Below are 21,012 nucleotides of genomic sequence, written 5' to 3'. Positions count from 1 at the left end.
ACACACTGTAATAATAGTAATAATAGCAATAATAGCAGTAATAATAATAATAATAATTTTAATTAATTAATTTTAATAATTAATTAAAATTAATAATAATAATAATAATTACATCTATAAAAGCTCTGCAGCTGTAGATCCAGCTTAACAGTGTGCACAAATATTTGCTCTCTGAAGAGGTTAGCTAATGAAAATTCACTCTCTGTATTTCTTTTAGGGTTGGACAATACAAATACAATACAAACATTTGCAGCGGCCAGAAGGATGATGTGGATTGGTTCATGCGTGGTAACAGGAATAACATGTTTACTGATACCTATTTGAGTCCTTTGAGAATTACTGCTCCTTCTTAGACATGTTTTCCTCCCTAACTTGACTTAATCACTTTAATTTTTATTTCTTGCTTTTCTGCCAGAGGTTATTTATTCTTTTATCTGTTCTTCTCCAGTGACTGGTTTGTTTATCAAATATCTCTCTGCAATTTCCTGGAATAATTTTATTATTATTTCTTCTCCAAACAGCTTTTGTTCAAAGTGCCGACAACACAAACACTGAAATGTACTCCAGTGACTACTGGTTCTAGAAAATTTGATGGACAGAGGATATATCTGAAATTAACACAAAGTTAAGTTGCTTCACCTTCAAAATTTACCAGAAGCACTGATCAACCAGGGAGGTTCCAGTGACTGGAAGTTGCCAAACTTGGCACCCATGTATAACAATGGAAGAAACATCCAGGAAAGAACAGTCAACCTGATTTCAGTGCTAGACAAGTTCATTGACCAGATCATCTTGTCTATCCTCATTCAAAACGTACAGGACAACCAGGGGATCTCACCCATGGCACGGGTTTATGAAAGACAGGCTCTGCTTGATCAACCTGATCTCATTCTGTGACAAAGTGACCTGCCTAGTGGATGAGGAAAAGGCTGTGGACGTGTTTTACTAGATTTTAGTAAAGCCAGTTAGTAAATATGGTTTCCCACAGTATTCTTGTGGAGAATCTGGTTGCCTATGGTGTGGATGTACTGCTCACTGAGTGAAAAATTGGCTGGATGGCAGAGCTGTGAGGGCGTTGATGAGTATATTTAAATCCAGACTGTGGCTGGTCAGTGGTGGTCTTCCCCAGGGCTCAGGGTTGGGGCCAGTGCTGTTTATTGTAATCAACAACATGGACAAGGGGATCATGTGCATTGTCAGTAAATTCACAGATTATGCCAAGTTGGGCCGGAGTGCTGATGTGCTGGAGGGCAGGAAAGCCCTGCAGAGGGATCTGCACAGCCTGGATTGAAGGGTTGAGGCCAGCTACATGAGATTCATCTGCACTTGGACCACCTCAAGCAGTACAACAGGCTTGGAGCAGAGTGGCTGGAAAGCTGCCTGCAGAAAATGACCTAGAGGTATTGGTTGACAGCAACATGAGCCAGCTGTGCCCAGGTGGCCAAGGGCATCCTGGCCTGTGTCTACAATAGTGTGACCAGTAGGACCAGGGCAGTGACCATCCCACTGTACTGGTGAGGCCACACCTTAAGCCCTGTGACCAGCTCTGGGTGCCTCATAACAAGAAAGACATTGAGGCAGCTGGGGCTGTTTAGCCTGGAGAAAAGGACACTGAGGGGGCACATTGCTCTCTACTGAGGGAGGACATTGCTCTCTACGATTGCCTGATAAAAGGTTGTAGTCAGGTAGGGATTGGCCTCCTCTCCCAGGTAACAAGGACGAGAGGAATTGGCCTCAAGTTGTGCCAGGGGAGGTTTAGATCAGCTATTAGGAAAAAAAAAAATTACGGAAAGGTTTGTTGAGCACTGGAACAGACTGACCATAGAAGCGGTAGAGTCCTTGTCCCTGGAAGTGGACAAAAAAACCAGTGTACATATGGCATTTGAAGACACTTGGACAGATGTATCCAAACTGGTCTATTCCAGCTCCTGTAAATACTGTAGATGTGTAAGCCTTCTCATCTGGACAAATTACCATTTTTAGCACCTCTGTAAAGAAAACTATATTGGTTTCAGTGGCCAAGATGATTCATTGAAAATTAGTTAGAAATCAGCATCACTCTTTATTGTATAGCACAGATTCATTCCAGGATGGTAAGTCTGTAAAGGATGGTTTACTCGAAGTGTAAATCATTCAACAAGCCTATCCTTTATACTTCCCCAGAGCTGTAGATCTACAAATACTCAGTGGAAAAAGAAACAGAAGAAAAATATGCATATCTGCACTGGCTGCCCTTTTGTAACACAAAAACATACACTAGGTGCTTATATGTAAACAATATAATCATGCTTTTGTCTTGCAATACAAGTTAGTTTAGGCTTACAACATCATGCTTGAGAATAGAATCAAAACCACACAGCTTTTCAGTATTTCAGTCTGACTCCTACTGGTTTAAAGTTCTTCCTTCCTGATATATTTTAATGTATCAATAATTGTTCCCACTTAGATTTCCAATTTTTTTTTTTTTCATTCAAGCTTGAAGTTCAGAGGTTTTTGCTATAGCTATCACTCACTCTACCTGTATGCATCCTAGATAGCCATGTTGAGCAGCTATGTGAACAGCAGTATTTCCATCCTGGTCAACTTCATCCAGTGAAATCCCTTGTTCTTGCATAAACTGAAGAAGCCACAGAAGGATTTTCTCCTAAGAGCAAAGAAATGTCACAAAAGATAAGAAATATTGGAAAGCTAAATATACTAGAGGAATACTGGTGCTGTCATCCATTATTAACACTATCCAATAATTCCTTGTTTTCAGTCTGTCTTAACTTTTTAGGCTTAGTGTATCATATGACTCTGGTTTGTCTTTTTGGGGGTTTTGGGTTTCTTTTTTCCCCCCCAAGGAAAAAAAGCTGAAATACCTTATTTTATAAAAAGACATAATAGGAAAAATATGAGAACTGTAACACATTTTGAGAAATTGTATATAATTTCTTATATTTGTGCATTGTGCATGCCTCTGTGCTGGTGATGAAACCCGAGGAAGAATAACCCATTTATCAATCTGAAAATCAGGTTGTGAGATTTGGACAGACTTTAAAAGCCTCTCTGGAAAATTAAAACAGGATTATGCTCAGATCACAGAGCTGAGCAGTTAGATTCTTCAAATTTATAATCATTCCCCACCTCTGTCTGGTTGTGCTAAAGAAGAAAAAATTCAACTAAAACCAGAAAATAAAGCTACCCTAAGAAATCAATGTATTGACTCATGAACCATTCATATGTCCTGCACATTGGGAAGAATGGGGAGATCTGTACTGCAAAAACTTGTCATTGCAAGTCTGGAATGCAACTCTACCAAAATTGAGGTAGAAACTTTTTTTTTTTGATAACACCACCTCTTCTAACAGTGCAGAGTTATACATGTGCACTAAGCTTTTTTGATTTCTTATTTTTTTCCGAGAGTTTATTTGGAAAAAAAATTATTCTCTCTAGGAACATGCCATACTACTCCAGATTAAATTTCACTTTGCCATAATGAATACAATACCTATTGAAAATCTAGAATAAATCTATAGATTACATAGAAAAGTGGGGTTCATTAAAACTTCCTGCAGCTGCTTTCCCAGTTCTTCTATCTGAAAAGGTGAAAAGACTAAATTACTTCCTAGCATAAAAATTTGTTATTTAAACATGTATTTTTTAATATCTTGCATTGATACCTGTCATATTATACTGACTCAGAGCTCCAGTTCAAAGGGGCTTTGTGGATTCTAGTGTTGCTGAGGCAAATGCTGATACACAGACGTAACCTGCAGCACCTCAGTAGCTTCAGTGACACCTAAGTACATAAGCAGCCAAAACTAGAAAAGTGGAAAACTGAAACAGACATAAATAAAACAGTACTGAAAGCACATATAGGATCTGAGCAGTAATGAAGTAGAAAAGCGAAAGACGAAAATGAAGAAAGTTAGTTCTATAAAGGTTGGATATAAACCTGCATTTTTTTGTGTAAAAGTACCACAGAAATGTTAATCTCAATGGAAAGGAAAGGAATTGTCAGACTCTTCTAGAGCTACTCCAGGATAATTCTGCCCATTCAAACATCAGGGATCTCTGCTTTTTACTTCAGAGGGCTACACTGTCTGATATTTATCTTCTTCATATCTTCACTTTAGCAGCAATTTTTCTCTTTTTACAGGGTGAAGGCACAGGTATTTTGACTTCTTGGCTAAATGCCCAACACAGCTGACAGCCAGCATGGAGAGATGACTACAGATGATCACATATCCCTTTAAAAATACTTCTGAGCAATTTCTCAATATACCAGTGGTGATGGCCAAAAAGGAAGAAGAATTATACTACTCCTATGAATTGCCCCTATGTTTTAATAATTACAAGAAAAATATTTTAACAAAACTTACCTGCAGAATTGGGAGACAACTCTAGCTTTGAAATCATATACTTCTTTGGAACGTACTACGGATCAGAATGTTAAGCATGTTCTGTAATTATATGACCACAACCAGCATGGAGCACATGATACTTTCTATCATTTATCTTATCAACAAGGAAATCAAGTGGATGGGTGGCTCTATTCAATCATTTGTACTTAGGACTACCTGTGCACTAAGTGATCACAGGCATTAGGTCATAGTTATATTCAGTTTGTGTTTCAACAAATTTCTCCTTGACCAAAAACAACCCAGGAAAATAATAAATTTCACTTAAAACTAAGAAAAAACAAAGCCATCATATATCAAAGAATGCCACATTTCACTTTATTAACTCATATTATGTATTTGCAGGAAAAGTGTTTTCAGGAATAGATTTATAGTCTTCAATTTATTCAGCCAAAATGACAGATAGTAAGAATACATCAGATGAAGACCATGAAAAATAATCACTTTTTTGTTAAGTAATAGGAACTGATAAATACTGATAAATTATTCAGTTACTTATATCTGTTGCTTTTAAGACCTACAATACTTATGCTCTAGCAGTTATTAACACCCCTCTGACATATTCTAGACCTACAATAATTCAAATCTCTCTCTCTGCAAAAAGATTTCAGAAAAATTTGGGACAGGCTGCTGACTTCAGTACTATCAGATGACTTCTGGAGAAGAAAGTACAACTAACATGGACCATTTAAATTATTACATGGCCTAGAAAAGGAAGGGTTAGCATGCTGAAAAGTACTGATTCTACAGCTAATCCTAGCCCCATCACTTGATATTAAGTAAATAAACTGGTCTTTCCAGTATCCCTTTGCAACAGAGGAGTAGGAGTGAGTGAAAAGAACACACTGACTTTGTAAAAATGACATTTGACAGGAAAGCAAATATCCTGAGATATGAAACAAAGGTGTTTTGTTAGGTATCTGAATGTAATACAGTCCTTCCCACTGTGCTCTCCAAAACTTTATCACCATGAAGGTGTGCACAGGATCCCTTCTAGATCCTCAGCCATGCTTTAGGCGGGTTGCCAAAGTCTCCCTAGATTCTCTGGAATTCAGAAACCCTTGGCATTCCCTACCCTCTGCCTCTTACCAGTGTAGTCCATAGTACCACAATATCCCTGATGGGAAGGTTTTCCATCCCCATGAAGCTCTAAGTCAGGACTAGGGCGATTTGCACCTAGGACTGGACCACCACCTTCCTGTGACATGGTGACTCGGCCAGACACAGCTGGCATGCCCTGTACTCATGACTTATGCCCAGCGTGAAAAGGCCTGCCAGCTATCGTGGTTTCTCTTGCATAACCTCATGCTTTAAGAAACCCTTGCTAGGAGCTATGCTGACCAGGCTACAGGTTGACTTTGAGCTTTTGTTCTCTTCAATCAGATTAACTTATGCGGTCCCCTCTCCCACTGGAAAAATAAAATGTTGCTGACGTGTCCTTGGAGACAGGCCACCATGGCTGTAGCTTGATGACCTTTAATGTAGAAACTTTGCTATGAACTCCCTTCTGCTGCCTATTCTAAATTATAATTCTTCATGAAAAATATGGAGTGCATATCTAATGCCTCGGGAAACAATGGATGGACTGACTCTCCTAGAGAAAGATTCAATAACAGGTCTTCCTTGTAAAAATATTACTCTTGTAATTCTGCCAAGACCAGTGTTTACATGGATTATCTCTCGTGTAACTAATGGTAAAATAAATTAAAGCTTCTAGGACAGCGCCAAGTAAGCATTTAAATTTATCAAAGTTTTTTTTTCGCTTAGTACACTTGGGTAAGGTAGTCTGGCACCCCTTCAGCCTCAATATTTCCTCATGTTTTAAGGTTGTTTATGGATTATTAAAAAAAAAAAAGATAATTGGCATTACATATGAACTTTCTTTGGCATTCAGCTAACAAAGAAAATTTGGCAGCAATTTACATATCACCTTTTCAAATTTCATGGATGGCTGATTGTAGCTGGTGTTTCTTAAGTGGTAGAGCTTCCGTTCTGCTTTGAAAAAAATCTAGAGAAATTGTGCCAGATCTGTTTCTGGCAGTAGATAGCACAGCTCACTGAAAAAAACCCCAAAACTTCATTGGCTTTGGTTTATATAAATATCTTCAGAGATGAGGACAAAATTAGGTTAATCAAGTGAAGATATGAATTTAAGTTCACATGCAACTTTCTCTTCCAAACTTTTTCCTCCCAGTAGCAAGCACTTTTTCTCTGATCTGGCTCACATCTCTCTATCCTCTGTGCTGAGTTTACAGCAAACTTGCTAACACCAGCAATCTGTATATCCAGCAGGGTCCTGTTTCACACCAGCAACATCTGTGTAGTAGGAAAGTGCAGAAAAAGGAGGTCTTTGCACAGCATGGAAAAAGGGTGTCTGTGTACCTATGGAAACAGCAGGAGAAAAAGTAGACTCCCAGCTCCATAGCTTTCCAAAACCACCTCCTCTCCTTCCCTACTCCTACAGTAAATTCATGGTTAGACAGAAGCAGTTAGCAGCCAAAATATGACACAATAATAGTATGGCATTGAATGAGACAATCACACACAGCAAAGACTTCTTTTCTTAGTGGTTGTATTTTGGTTGTTCTCTCTTACGAAAAGAGAAAAGCATTAGCACAAAATCAGTGATGTTTGGGGTCCCTACCAATGTCTGGGGGGTTGGAACTAGATGACTTTTAAGGTCCCTTCCAACCCAAAGCAGTCTATGATTCTGTGATTCCATGATTTATCTTTAATGTCTGTCGAAGAAACTGTGGGATAAAATGGTCCATCTGCCCAAGAGATTAGAGAAGAAAAACCAATCACTCTTCCTACCACAGTAGACTCTGGAGAAGGTCCCTTGAAGAGGGGTTATTGCAAGATCTTCTTAGGAAAAAGCAGACATTGTGGAAAGACAATTTAGTGCAATTAAGTGGCATACATGTTCCTCCAGATATTAGCAAAGCACTAGAGTGCCACCCTTCAGTGGTGTTTCATTGTTCTATCAATGGGCAAGTTAGGTGTGAAACAGGATTGATTTACAATTAGTTCAGCTGGCTGGAGCATGATTTTAATAACACCAAGCTTGTGTGATCAAGCCCCACATGGACCATTTATTTAAGAGCTGGGCTAGATGATCCTTGTGGTTCCCTTCCAAATCAGAATATTCTGTGAATCTACAACTTATTTTTCCTATGTAGTTTTTAATGACAGTGACTGAAACTAGACAGATGATGTTCAAATTCCACTATACTTCACTGCCAATTCAATGAATTCTTAAATTGCAAAATTTTGTTGCTTTTCTGATGTGTCCTATGACTCCTCTGAATGACAGCTAATCTCTGTAGACATTCTTGGGATTTACTGGTTGGCTTAACATGCCAGCTGATCTTCTCCTTGCTACTCTTCAAATCTTATAAAACAAAACCTAACCAACCAAAAAGGAAACAATCAATCAAATAAACAAGTTTAGAGGGAAAATGCTGAAAAAATTATACAGATTAAGTTGGGAAAGATTTTGCTATACTTCAACTAATTAAGAACACCTGTAATTAAAAGCCACAAAATTACCCGTGTACATTAATTTAAATTCTTGTGTATCTAAGTAATCTATTTGAAAAAGTAAAAGAAAGTCATACCTGCCCATAGCAACCTGCATAATGAATAAGGCTTGGGTGGTCTTTTGAGCAACTGAGCTCTGCAATAGCTTCTGTTTCGCTCACCATCCACCGAACACACTCCAGTTGACCGTTCTAAACAAGCAAAAAAAAAAGGTCTAAATTCCAGCTGCTTCCATTCTACTAGAGACCAAAAAGCTTATCAGAATTATTGAAAATTTCCAGTTTGATTAAGAAATTAAAGAATAAGCCAATAACACCTTTTGTCTTTTTCTGCAGAAACTCTGGCTTATTTAACAATGGGTTCCTTCCAATAATATTCGAGCATACTCTGTCATTCAGAGAAGAGAGTGTACACGTGCTGCAGTTCTTCCTGTAAGTGACGGTTCCCCAGCACAAGTATTTCTAATGATGACCTACATTGTCCTGGGTCATTGCAAAGTTCTGTAAGAACTTTTAAGTGATCTGGCTTAACTAAATCTTATGGCTCTTGATCCTTACTTCCAGAGTGGTTTTCAGCACTGATACAATGATATTTATTTTTCTTGCTCTTCCTTTATACCTCTGTAACTCCCATAATGTTGTACTACATTGGGTGTGCACCTATTTTCCATAGAAGTGGTAAGTGTCAGAATTTATTGGCTTACACATTATATATCTACCTTGAGAAAATAAGAAAGAAAAATTGCTAAAATTTTGTTAGTCTTTAAAATGGCAGGCTGCAACGACACAGTTTGACATGGGCCAATATTTCAGAGCATTTCATTAGTGCAACTAGGTATCAGTTAAATTTTCTAATCATATGGCTTGGCCCAGAAAAATAATAAAAAAAGATAACACTGCCACCTGCACTAGGGCCCTAGGTCATTGAAATGATGCCTCAAATAAACAAAACTGCAGGTTGGAATCCACTGATCTTCTCAGTTTCCGAACTCTTCCCAGGAAGTAAGTAACAACAACCTCCCCTCACCAAAGAAACAGAAACTCTTGTATTATGTTTCACCCCCTCCCTTCTTTGGGAAGAAGATTCTTAAATACCTTTAGGGTATTCAGAAGATCAAAGGAATGACATTGAACCATTCACTCTCACTAAAGAACCAGAACCACTATTGTTTAATCATCAGCTTTCCTGCCCTATCTTTTTTTTTAGTGTAATCACGCCATGAATTTTCCTATCTTCCTACATAATAAGTTTTCCTGTAAACTTGGACATTAATTTTTTTTTTTTTTTTTTTATTTTAACAGGTTGTTCTGCAACATGTACATTTTAACTTCGGTGCAACTGCTTTAGACAACTGAGAATTTTCACCTTGAGGTGCTTTTATGCTTTGTAAGCTTGTCCTCACACTTGTCTTACAAGATTATACCAGTACTTGTAAAAAATCAAGAAACTGTTATGCTCCCTAAAGAAACAACTGAATCCAAGTTAAATGAAAACTGCTTGAAATATAACAAATAGTCTTTAAATGCAGTAGACCGATTTAAAAATTCATGCATATGCATTGACAACAATGTAAAAATTGTCATTGCTATACAGTGGATATAACATCTTGTGTAGTAATCCATTTTACTTTGCTTATGTAGTACCAGCCAACAGTTTTTTTCCTCACTTATAAAGCTTGAAAAATATCCTGCTGGATGTGTTTCCTACTGCCATCACAGAAGGAAACTAAATGACCTGCATGTTATGTTACAGTATGGAAAGGGCCCGTTACCTTTATGGCTAGTCCAGCTGGAGTTAGCTGCTCAATGTTTCGTTCATTCAAACAGTCTTCACCCATCAAAGAAGTGAGATGTTGTAGGCATTCTGCATGCCCCTTTGATGCTGCTACATGCAACAGATTGTTGTCACATTCATCATGGATCTTATCCAGATTATCTGCTGCTAAATGTGGCTGTAAAAAAAAAAAATCCGTATGTTAGTTACAACTAAGGATGAAAAGATACATTTATCCTCACAGCCCAAAACACAAGCCAACACAAAGAGGCTTCTCAATAGGCATGTTCTTTTACAAGTCAAAATCCAGACCTTTTCACTTCCCTGTATATAACCTGGGTACTATTAGCATAAGGATTGAGGCTGGATGTTCATTGGCTTGATTCATTGTTAAGTTTCTCTCCTTCTCATGCAATTGTCATGCAACAGTGCAAGATCTTATGCGTCTTTAAGTCTTTGCACATGTCTGATCAACAAAGCAGCTGCAAAAATGCCCACATTTTAATAATTTCTGTCTATTTTTAGTTTTCTCTCCTTTTTTATTTTTTGGCATTATATTGATGAGTAATTGATGAGAAAACATTCATGACTTCTGAAAGACATTCCTGATTAATTTTACTTACCGAAAAAGAGGTAGCCTACACTAAAAGCTGTTTAAAATGTAGTTAAAGCATGTGACAGAAGACTTTTATGTGATAGTTTTTTTCCACAAAAATACTTGTTGGGACATTTACTCAAAAGTTCTACATCACCATGATGTAATACATTATTTCTGCCCAATTCTAATTTAAAGACAAAACAGCTGGGATTGAGAAACTCCAAAAGAAAAACAGAAGATTGAAGACAGAGTCAAGGAGTAGCAATAACAAAGTTCCTAGAGTTATGCAGTCTTGCCAGAGTATTGTTCCATGACTGTACTTCATGAAGAGGTTTCAACTAGTTTGGGAAAAAATACGTATTTTCTTACCTCTAACATTCTCTTTCCCCGCCCCCCCCAATTCCTATTTCAGGATGAATTTAACTTGCTTTTATTTCTTAATAAGTAATCTAATATTCTCTTCTGCCTCTGTCTAGTTTTGAATATCTTCCTTTGTTTTTGCTTCTATGCTAATGGCATGCCTTTGTGCTTGAGCTAGACTGCTAAACAGAGAAGCTAAACAAAAATCTAACAAAAACAGTTTTTATACGTACACTGTGTCTTCACCAGCTGTTCTGTGCGGAGATCACATGCTCTGCATCATTGCGCTAACTTGTAACCAATTACTTTGGAAACCATCACTGACAGTGCCAGATCACAGTGCTAGAATTTACTAAAAAAACCTTCATATGGGTCAGAGGCCAGCGTGGCTTTACAGAAAGCTCCTGCCTGAGAATGCTGCTGCAACAAGACAGTATAAACACGCCTGAATAATAATCAGAATACAACAGAAGCCTCTCTGTTCCCATCATCAACCTCTACATAACAATGGTGGTAAACCAGCAATAATCGAGCAAAGGGACCCACAAATCTGAAAGGAAAAACTCAGCTGGGACTTAAATTTGATATTTAATTTGGTCCTATTAGTTAAAATGTCTGCCTTCTTTGTAATTTCAGTGTACTGCATAAAACAGCAATCTTGGCCATGTATACATAAAACTAGTATCTTGGTTTTGCTGCATACTTTAATCAAATATCAATACTTTCCATTTGCAATCCCATATGCTTAATTTCTAAGGAGTCTACAAGATAAAAAAGGCAGTGGTTCAAAATATGAACTTTATCAGCTTAGCTGGTTTAATAAACCACATCATAGATCACTTTTATTCTATGTTTCTTATGAAAAAGATGATACTTACCAATAAAGATATTTGGCCTTCCTTTACAATGTTTAAGATGCTCTTAATTTTTTTCACCTCTTCACTCCTCTCTTCTGGCCCCCCTGCGCTGCTCCAGTTCATACCCAGTTCCTCTAGCTGCTTGCTTTCTGCCACTGCCGTCTGCAGGTGGAAAGTCCTTCGGTGGCAGTTTGGCATAGTCCTCTCAGCTTTCTGAGCAAGAGGATCAGCAAGTGTCCTGCTGAGGAAGCCCTTGCCCTGGGCTTCAGATTCATGGACTGAGCCACACTTAACTGAAGGCTGGGAAAGCTCTAATTCCTCTGCTGAATGCTTGTGCTGATCTAGGACAATGGGCTGTGTTTTTCTCAGCTGAGTGCCTTTCACAGGAGACAACACACAGAACTGCGTCCCGCCAGCAGGCGAGCTCTCTGTGATCCCTGCAGGACAGGTCTTGACACTTAGACCATTCACGGCTGAACACACACTTAAAAGTTTTTTCTCAGGTGCTATTTTTGTAAAAGCAACAGGCTGCTGACTTGATTTAATATAAGGCACGTCCAAAATTTCATCCATATCCAGGTCATAGTGCTCCAGCTCCCCAAGCAGAACAGCAGGCTCGGTGCTTTTGCTTTTAAGGCTCTCTCCTTCTCCTGGACTCTGGTCATCATTTGGAGGTGCAGACTGAGAATCACTGCCTTTCTGGTATTCTCCCTTCTGGTTCTTCTGGTCATCGCTTTCGTTGTTCTCAGAGCATTCTGGCTGGTGCTTTAATGGAGAAACCCTCTTCACTGGTCTGAATTTATTGCATACATCTGCAATTCCTGTTGGCTTCTGCGCATTTCCGAGAAGAGTTGAGACCCCACAGTTCCAGCCGCTGCTGGAAACTAGAGAAATAGAAGATTTAGCAGTGAGTGCTACCTGACATGTGACATGATAGGATGCTTTAAAGATATACCTGGCCAAACACCAGAAACAAGAATTATATGATAACATGCCAGATTCATATCTAAACAGATTTAATGGCATCTCTATCAAAACTGAAGAATTTTACATTCCTAAAAGAAACTTTCTTTGAGGATGTATGATGTAATAATTACAAATAATTAGTTCTAATTAAGTTCTAATCAAGAATTCAAGTTGTCCATGAGCCAACAACGTATACTTGTGCCCAAGAAGGCCAATGGTATCCTGGGGAGCCAGCAATAATCTAGAGGTAATCCTCACCCTTTACTTGGCCCAGATGAGGCCGCACCTGAAGTGCTGTGTCCAGTTCTGGGCTCCTCAGTAGAGACAGACATGGGGCTACCAGAGTGGTAGCAGCAGAGGGCTGCTACTATTAAAGGACAGGAGCATCTCTCTAACCAGGAAAGGCTGAGGGAGTTGGGCCTGCTCAGCCTTGAGAAAACACAACTGAGGCAGGACCTCATCAACGTCCATGAGTATCTGAACAGACGGTGTCATGAGGATGGACCAGGCTCTGTTCACTGGTGCCCAGCAATAGCAGGAGAGGCAATGGACAGAAACCAATGCACAGGAGGTTCCATCCGAATAAAAGGAAGAGCTCCTTTACTGTGCAGGTGACTGAGCACTGGAAGAGATTGCCTGAAGAGGCTGTGGAGTCTCTCTCACTGTACATATCAAGAACAACCTGGACACAATCCTGTGCCATGTGCTCTGGGATGGCCCTGCTTGAGCAGGGAGATTGGACCACATAACCCACTGTGGTTCCTTCCAATCTGACCCATTCTCTGAACAACAGCCTAGTGGCATTTACAGGGGTCCTGTCCAACGATGTTAGCTTGTACTCTGCTCTGCATTGAGAGGCATCATAAGAGTAGGATGATTTTCTGGGAGGGCAACAAGAGTTAGTGAAAACGTTTTAGTGGATTTGTTTTAACACCAGTAACAACAACTCAATTTTTAAGGCCTGTTTCCTCTGGAAGATGTATTTTTCTTACAAGAACTGGAAATTCATGAACATCAACTGAGAGCTGGGACTGGTCAGCCTGGGGAAGGAAAGAGTCAGGAGGCATCTCATCATTAAGAAGAGATAACAAGGCTGTTTTCCATGACAGGACAAGAAGCAACCAGCACAAAGTAAAATATAAGAAATTATATCTGAACACAAGGAAACACTTCTTTAATTGTGTGGCTGGTCAAACACTGGCATAGTTGCCCATACTTTTTGAAATCTCCATTGTTAGAGATACTGAGAATTCAGCTGGGCTTAGCCTGTTCTAGCTTAAGCACAGTCATTGAACTAGATGATCTTAAGTGGACACTGCTAACTTAAACAATTTTGTGATTCTCTGATCTAAAAATTAAGCCTACTTATTGAGATGTGATGATCCTAACAAACTTCTCCTCTCTATGTTGGGCCATACTTTCCATCCCTTATATGTATAACCTGTATACACCCACACCCCCATTCACATCTATAGCTCTGGACCTTCTAGACAATTAATTCACTGCACTGCAGTATAGAGAATCTGACTTGAGAGAAGGAAAGGAGCTCAACTCAACCAAACTCTTAATTCTACCTCTTAATCCTACTGAACTTGAGCTTAATCCTACTGAATTTGCACTCTTTCATAGTCCCAGCTACTAATATTGATGATCTTCATAGCAAGCGGAATTCTGGCAGAGTTTTCTTTCTTTTGTTATTTTCAGTTGAGGGACTAAAACCACAAAACCATTTAGGCGGTTACTATGTCCCTTTCAATGTACACTAAGAGTTAATACAATCTAAAAGTCACGAATACTGTTCAAACAAAGCAGATTTATAACATGTGCTAACTGCATATCAGTGGGATCTAATTTGTGGTCAAAACACACCATTTGCCACGAACACCTTCCTAAGGAAACAGATATATACACTTTCAGTGCAACATTAATATCTGAAGCAAAAGATTAGTATGGCTTAGTAGTTATGGATGTCTGAAAATTGCATTAATACTTTTGGAAGTGCTTAAGAAAACATTTCTGAAGAAGAAATAAAAATAATAATAATCAAAAGGCATGTAACTTAGTGGGCCAATACAAAGAACGCACTGTACTGATTTATTTATGTATTGTATAAGATTCTAGGTTCAAAGGACTACACTTTTATGTTGGTTTTATTTACATGTGAAATTTTTTCCAAGTGATACAGGGAAATGGATACCATATGTTTCCCAGCTGTTTTGTTCTGACAGGAACTATTAAGCACTCAGTATGGAAATGAATTCTGTCTGAGTTTTATGAAAACACTGCTTTCAACACAGGGGTCTAGACAGAGGAAAAGGCATCAATATTTTGTTTGTCGTCACTTTATTTAAGCTTACATTTATTTTGTTGCTTCACTTTCTCCACATTTTAAGTTTAATAACATGAATTTACATAGAACTCTGCTAACCAAACTGTAAAATCAGACACTGAGAAAAGGCAATGATATTTGTTACAAATCTGCCTCAAATAATTGTGAAGTCATGTATTTCTCCTTTCTTTCATTAAAGTTAGAGCAAAGTAAGGTACTTCAATTTTTCATTTTTTTTTTTTCCCCACATCTCTTTACAAACACTGTTTTTCCAGGGGGAAAAAGCCAGACTGGAATACCAAAACCAGTTAGCAATATTTTTGCTCTTCACTCAACTGAGATGATGAATTTCCACTGCTTTTAATAAAGAATTAGAACATGGCATTTAACCATATAGCTGAAGGGATGAAAGCAAGTCAGACTAGCAGACACAGTATTTCTTTGTGCCATTTACTCCTGGGGAGCTGCATCAGTCCTTAGGCAGTTACAGCATGGTTTCCCTCTACGTGACACTAAAGCCATAGCCTGGAGTGGACGAGAACACAGCTTGAATCTCTTTCCTTCTGCTTTCAGATGCTTGCTCCCCAAAGAAGCAAAAGCAAGTGTTGTCTATAGCCTCCAAAGCACCAGCACAGCAGGAGTTACATTGAGTAGTCTTAAACAGCTGTTCCAGAGGAAAAGCTCTTGCTCATCTCTCCATACTTACGAACTCAGACAGGGGCCATTAAAAGTCTGGGTCAAATAAATACTGTTTGATTATTTTATAAACAACAGTAAAAAATGGTCTGAGTTTAAGACAGGGGGCTAGAATGTGGAGCAGCTAGTTTGATTCCAGAATCTGACAAATAATTCTGGTGTACTCCTAAAAGGTGATTAAATTTTTTTCTCAACTATGTGTCAAAATTATTTCCCAAACTTTTATTCATTAATATAAAAGACTTAGATAATAATACTATGTCTCAATAATACTATTGTATTACTGAGACAAAAAGTGTGAGGAACACAAAAACTGCAGTCTTCATTCACATCAGTAAAGAAGCATCTGATAGACCTGAGATGTCAAATATTTCTTTGGTACAAAAAAAACCACTTTATCTGATGAAAACCTGCAAGGGTCAAATTTGCAGATGTAGTTTTTTACCATATATTGTGCTCTATGTTTTTTTTTTGAGAAAGACAAAACTCAAGTGAGTCCAGAGGCCTGCAGGCTTATTTATAGGTTTTATTATCTACTTGTTTACTTACAGATGTCCTAGAACTACTGGGGGCAAATATGCAGAACAGAGGGACAACAAGGAAACAGCTTCTCTTTCAATTAATCCCCATCTGAATCTATTTTCAGGAATCAAAATTGACCCTTACATAACATGTTTCCAGTTGGAAGCATCTGTTGACTTCAGAGTATTTTTCAATCATCTTTGTGTCTAGAGCATGGTGACAGGTGGAGTTTTATCTGATATACAAACATCTGTGGAACTATAGGGTAACTGAGTTTTCTCCAATCATCAAGATAACTTCATGCACAGATGACCTTTTACACTTGTGACAGGCAGTTTCTGTGATATTTATGGGCCATGCCAAACATCAAAATGCCTCTAAATTGTCCTGAGTATTATGAAAATATCAGTATCATGTTTTACTTTAAGAAAGTCTTTGAATAGCATTGACAACTGCCCATATTTTTTTAAATGCAGTATTTCAACATATTGCTCATGTAATATTGGCAAGGGACCTGCAGCAAGTCTACATAAAGCTTCATAGTTTGAGTTTTACTGTCATCTGAAAGAAATGCCTGAGCTTCTTTCTTGTGATATGCCTTCAGCAGAGACTTGAATCAGTTCAGACCTGCATTAATTCCAGGTCCATCTGAAACACTGTATTCTGACTTTGTATACAGGAGCTGAAGTGTTGACTACAGTAGGGAAACTTCCCAAAAATTCATGGTTGTTATCACCAGTGTATCTCTGACATTTGTAGAAGTATGTGGGCTCCATGTGATAGAGGAAGAGGTGTCTCTTACAAATAAATAGAAAATTAGAGCCAGATACGAATATCTATTTACTCCTTCATTAGTATCACAAAATTCATATTTAACTGAATTCATTTTGACTGAAGGTGGCACTGTTTTACAGTTTTAATATATCAATAACTTGTACCAGGAATACATATTAGAGTTCTTTAACATAAGCTCTATAGCATGAGAACCTGAATTAAGGAACAACCCTGCACAGGAAAGAATGGAAAGGGTTTGTGGAATTTCAGGTCACTTTAAAGAAAGAAGGAGTAAATAGGGTAAATAATAATTAATGCTTTCAAATAGCAGGACATCTTATCCAGGTAATTCAATCATTTTGTGTCTCAATGAATGAATATTTTTTTCTTATATTGGCTTGAGGAAGTTAATAATACAAAAGCTGTCATTCTCAAGTAGAGAATATAGGAAAGGCAAAGAAAACTTTGAAATTAATAAATTTGGTTTACTCTTGTATAGACTGATTTGCGGATGTAAAAGGAAGGTAGAAAGTAAAGTTCTAAAGAAGGTAGAAAGTAAAATGAAAAATTAGAAGAGGTCATTCTGGCACAAAATGAGTGAAAAAAGAAGAGGGAGGATGCAAAAATTAGGTATGAAAAGAACTGGTATGTAACTAGCACAACTGTTTTTTTACTAAGAAAATTCCTCAGTATTCTACCAAGGAATGAACCAATCAGTATTGTATTGTTTCAGACATATTTATCTCGGAGATATTTGGAGATCTAATCTGTGAAATTGATACCTTTTAACACTGCTTCCAAATCAAATTTTACTGCATTTTCTCTTACAACTAAAAACTGCCAAAAGCTTGAGACAGAAATTTTCTGTAACTTTATGTTCATTGATTTATTTATTTTTCTCAGTTAGGAAACTAATATTTTGAATAATTTTTCAAATGGTAGCTTCTTTGGGAATGAATAAAGCAGTACAGAAGGATAACTGATGGACATTAAAAGTGAATTTGTATTTACCAATCTGTGAATAAAGATCTAGAGTAGTATATTGCTTTTCATTTGAAACAACCATTTAATGACAACTGAAAGTTGTCACAGATGACAGAATATACTTCAACAATGACATGGTTCAGTGAAGCTTGTTGAACACAGTTGTCTTGAGCTATTTGTTCAAGTGTCCTTAGAAAATCTGCCCAGAAATAAATAAAATCAATTTCATGCTTAGTAACAAAAGCATAAAGGACTGATTTCTGTTTCAGTTCCTCAGTCTGTATTAAACAATGCTGGAAATCAACAGGCACTCTGGCTAACACTTCATTGCAGGAAGAATGTGCTGGCTAGGTCCATTTCTAAACCACACTCTTTAATTTTCCATCTTTGAAGATAAAAAAAAAATACAGAATCACAGAATATTCTGAGTTGGAAGGGATCCACAAGGATCATTGAGTCCAGCTCTTAAGTGAATGGCCTGTACAGGGATTAAACCCACAGTCTTGGAGTTAATTAGCACTTTGCTCTAAACAACTGAGGTAATGTCCACCTTAGCGGTTATTATGCTACCTAAAAGATCATTATCTTGATGCATGATTCTAGAAAAAATAATTACCCTTAATCACATTTTATTGTGGACAAACCATGATTTTCCCTTCAATTTTTTGCCAATACCAAATTGGCACATATATTTTGGCTCCAAGGATCCCTTGGAATTTTTCTGAGTCAGAATTCCCTAAATCCAAGAAGGACTCAGAGAAGTCATAAGGGACTTGGATGCAGGACTTGAAGGAATAGCAAGTTTGCAGATGATACAAAATTAGGAGGAGCTGGTTATTCCCTCTGAAGACAGAGAGGCCCTGCAGAGAGACCTTGAGAAATTAGAGGCCTGGGCAATCATCAAATGTATGATGCTTAAGAAGGGAAAGTGATGCATTCTGCACCTGGGATGAGGTAACCCTGGCTTTACAGACAGACTGGGAAAGGAGAAGCTGGAGAGCAGTGCCACTGAAAGGGCCCTGGGTTTCCTGGTCAATGACAAGCTGACCCTGAGCCAGCAGTGCCCTGGCAGGCAGGAGGGCCCCGGTGTCCTGGGGTGCATCAGGCCCAGCATCACAGCCGGGCAAGGGAGGGGATTGTCCTGCTCTGCTCTGAGCTGGGGCAGCCTCACCTCGAGTGCTGGGGACAGCTCTGGGTGCCACAACACAAAAAAGACATTGGGGTGTTCAGGAGTGTCCAAGGAGGGCCATGAGGATGGAGAAGGGCCTTGGGGGGAAGCCGTGTGAGGAGTGGCTGAGGTCACTTGGTCTGTTCAGCCTGGAGAAGAGGAGACTGAGGGGAGACCTCACTGCAGTGACAGCTTCCTTGGGAGGGGAAGAGGAGGGGCAGGCACTGATCTCTGCTCTGTGGTGACAGCGACAGGACACAAGGGAATGGCCTGAAGTTGTGTCAGGAGAGGTTTAAATTGGATATCAGGAGAAGGTTTTTCACCCAGAGGGTGACTGAGCACTGAACAGGCTCCCCAGGGAAGTGTCACAGCACCAGCCTGACAGAGCTCAGGAAGTGTTTGGACAATGCTCTTGGGCACACGATGTGACTCTTGGGGTGTCCTGTGCAGGGCCAGGAGTCGGACATGATGATCCTTGTGGGAGCCTTTCAACTCAGAATATTCTGTGATTCTTCGATTCTGAGTCAGGACTGAGACTATGTTGCTGCATGACTGTCATGCACATCTTGGAAAAGAGTGAGGAAAGGAACAGGACCTTCCCAACAATGCACACCACCAGCCAGTGCTGTCCAATAAAGGGAGGTGACGGTGGCATTTCAAGGAGGAAAAACTACACATTGGGAAAACATGTCAGACTTTTTAACACCTCCCTTTCCAAGAGAACAAGTAATCTGAGCAGAAGTTACAGGCAGTCAGAAATAGTTAAAAAAAACCCAAAAAGCCTGCTGAAGTGAAATGCTTGAGAAGACACACTGACATCTAAACACCAGTATTTGCCTAGGATTAAAAGTCCTTGGAGTAATTCGAAAACAATGTAACCAAATACTTTCATATGTTACTAACTTATTATTCAATGTTTGCGTGAAAGGAGGAAAAGAAAACAGAAATGACAGGGCTATTTACCAAATGTATCTGCAAACAATAGTAACACTTCCATATTATTAGCCATATAGTTAAGAAATGTTAATTCCATAATGAGGAACTCGTCTGGTTTACATCTGTTCTAACAATCCTGCTGGTGAAAATAGTTGCCTATATATATATAAAATATTTTTTCAAGTATAAAATTTAATCTTACCTTCTCTATAATTTTGTCTTAACTGTCTTAGAGAACTATTTTCCTGAGACAAAGATGACAGACAACTGCTTTTTAGACTGTGACATGTCTTGCCTGTGATCAATGTTTGCTTAACTTGTAGTTCTTCTAAAAAATAGTTGGATAGTTCTACTTTCATAGCCCTCTCTGTTTTAAAGGAGAAATGCAACCTCTAGCTAAGCAGTATGAGGTAGAAAGCTGGATCCGCTCTCTGTAAGACTTCTGAGTTCTTCTATTTGTAACTACTTGAATTAACAGTGGAATGCAGATATAAAATAGTATGAATGCTTCATGCTATAGTATGAAAGATTTATTATATAATCTATTTTCATAAAAAATACCACACATCATCAATACTTTGCAAACATTATTTTAATGACCCACAGTATAGGGAAGGCAAAAGACTGTGTCAAAATCAACAATGAAAAGTTATCAAATGGGGCCTTACACAATGCTGACTAATCCAGCTCTGTTTATATTTCAAGATACTTGAGATACTGAATTCTGTTCAGATATGTAAAGTGATAAACTTCTGTTCAGCATTATATTATTACTCAGTGATTAAGCAGAGTAAAAGCTGAAGTATTTCAGTACTATCTCCTATTCACCAAAGTGGTAAGCAGCAATAAAATCCAGCTTTCAGTACTATTTCCACTTTGTCAATACTACTATCAGTGCAACAGATCTCTTTTTCACTCAAGACTTTTAACCAATCTGCAATTAACTTCCACTGGCAGATACTCCAGAGCTACTGCTGTCTTCCACCAATCCCTGTATTTGCTTCTGTCAAACGCTTTTCAAGGGAATAGTACTGATGTAATTAAAATCTTAATCAAAAAATGTCTGTCTGCAGAGGAAACTATGGAACAAGAGAGATATTGCCAGC

The 21,012-nt window shown here is 38.4% G+C and overlaps 1 protein-coding gene across 4 annotated transcripts in view; it reads right to left on the bottom strand.

The window, feature by feature from the left end:
- Positions 1 to 21,012, bottom strand: part of SNCAIP (synuclein alpha interacting protein) — an 87,479-nt gene that overhangs the window by 18,758 nt on the left and 47,709 nt on the right. For all 4 annotated transcript variants that reach the window (XM_015615063.2, XM_015615068.2, XM_019005324.2 and 1 more), the window contains exons 4-7: positions 11,553 to 12,415; positions 9,715 to 9,894; positions 8,021 to 8,134; positions 2,519 to 2,644 (exon numbers count right to left, since the gene is read on the bottom strand). In XM_015615063.2, coding sequence (XP_015470549.1) covers positions 2,519 to 2,644; positions 8,021 to 8,134; positions 9,715 to 9,894; positions 11,553 to 12,415 — 1,283 coding nt within the window. The remainder of the gene's footprint in view (positions 1 to 2,518; positions 2,645 to 8,020; positions 8,135 to 9,714; positions 9,895 to 11,552; positions 12,416 to 21,012) is intronic.

The sequence above is a fragment of the Parus major genome, chromosome Z (assembly GCF_001522545.3).
Source record: "Parus major isolate Abel chromosome Z, Parus_major1.1, whole genome shotgun sequence".
NCBI classification, from domain to species: domain Eukaryota; kingdom Metazoa; phylum Chordata; class Aves; order Passeriformes; family Paridae; genus Parus; species Parus major.
Note: the sequence above shows the minus strand (reverse complement) of the source record. Positions and strands in the feature narration are given on the sequence as shown.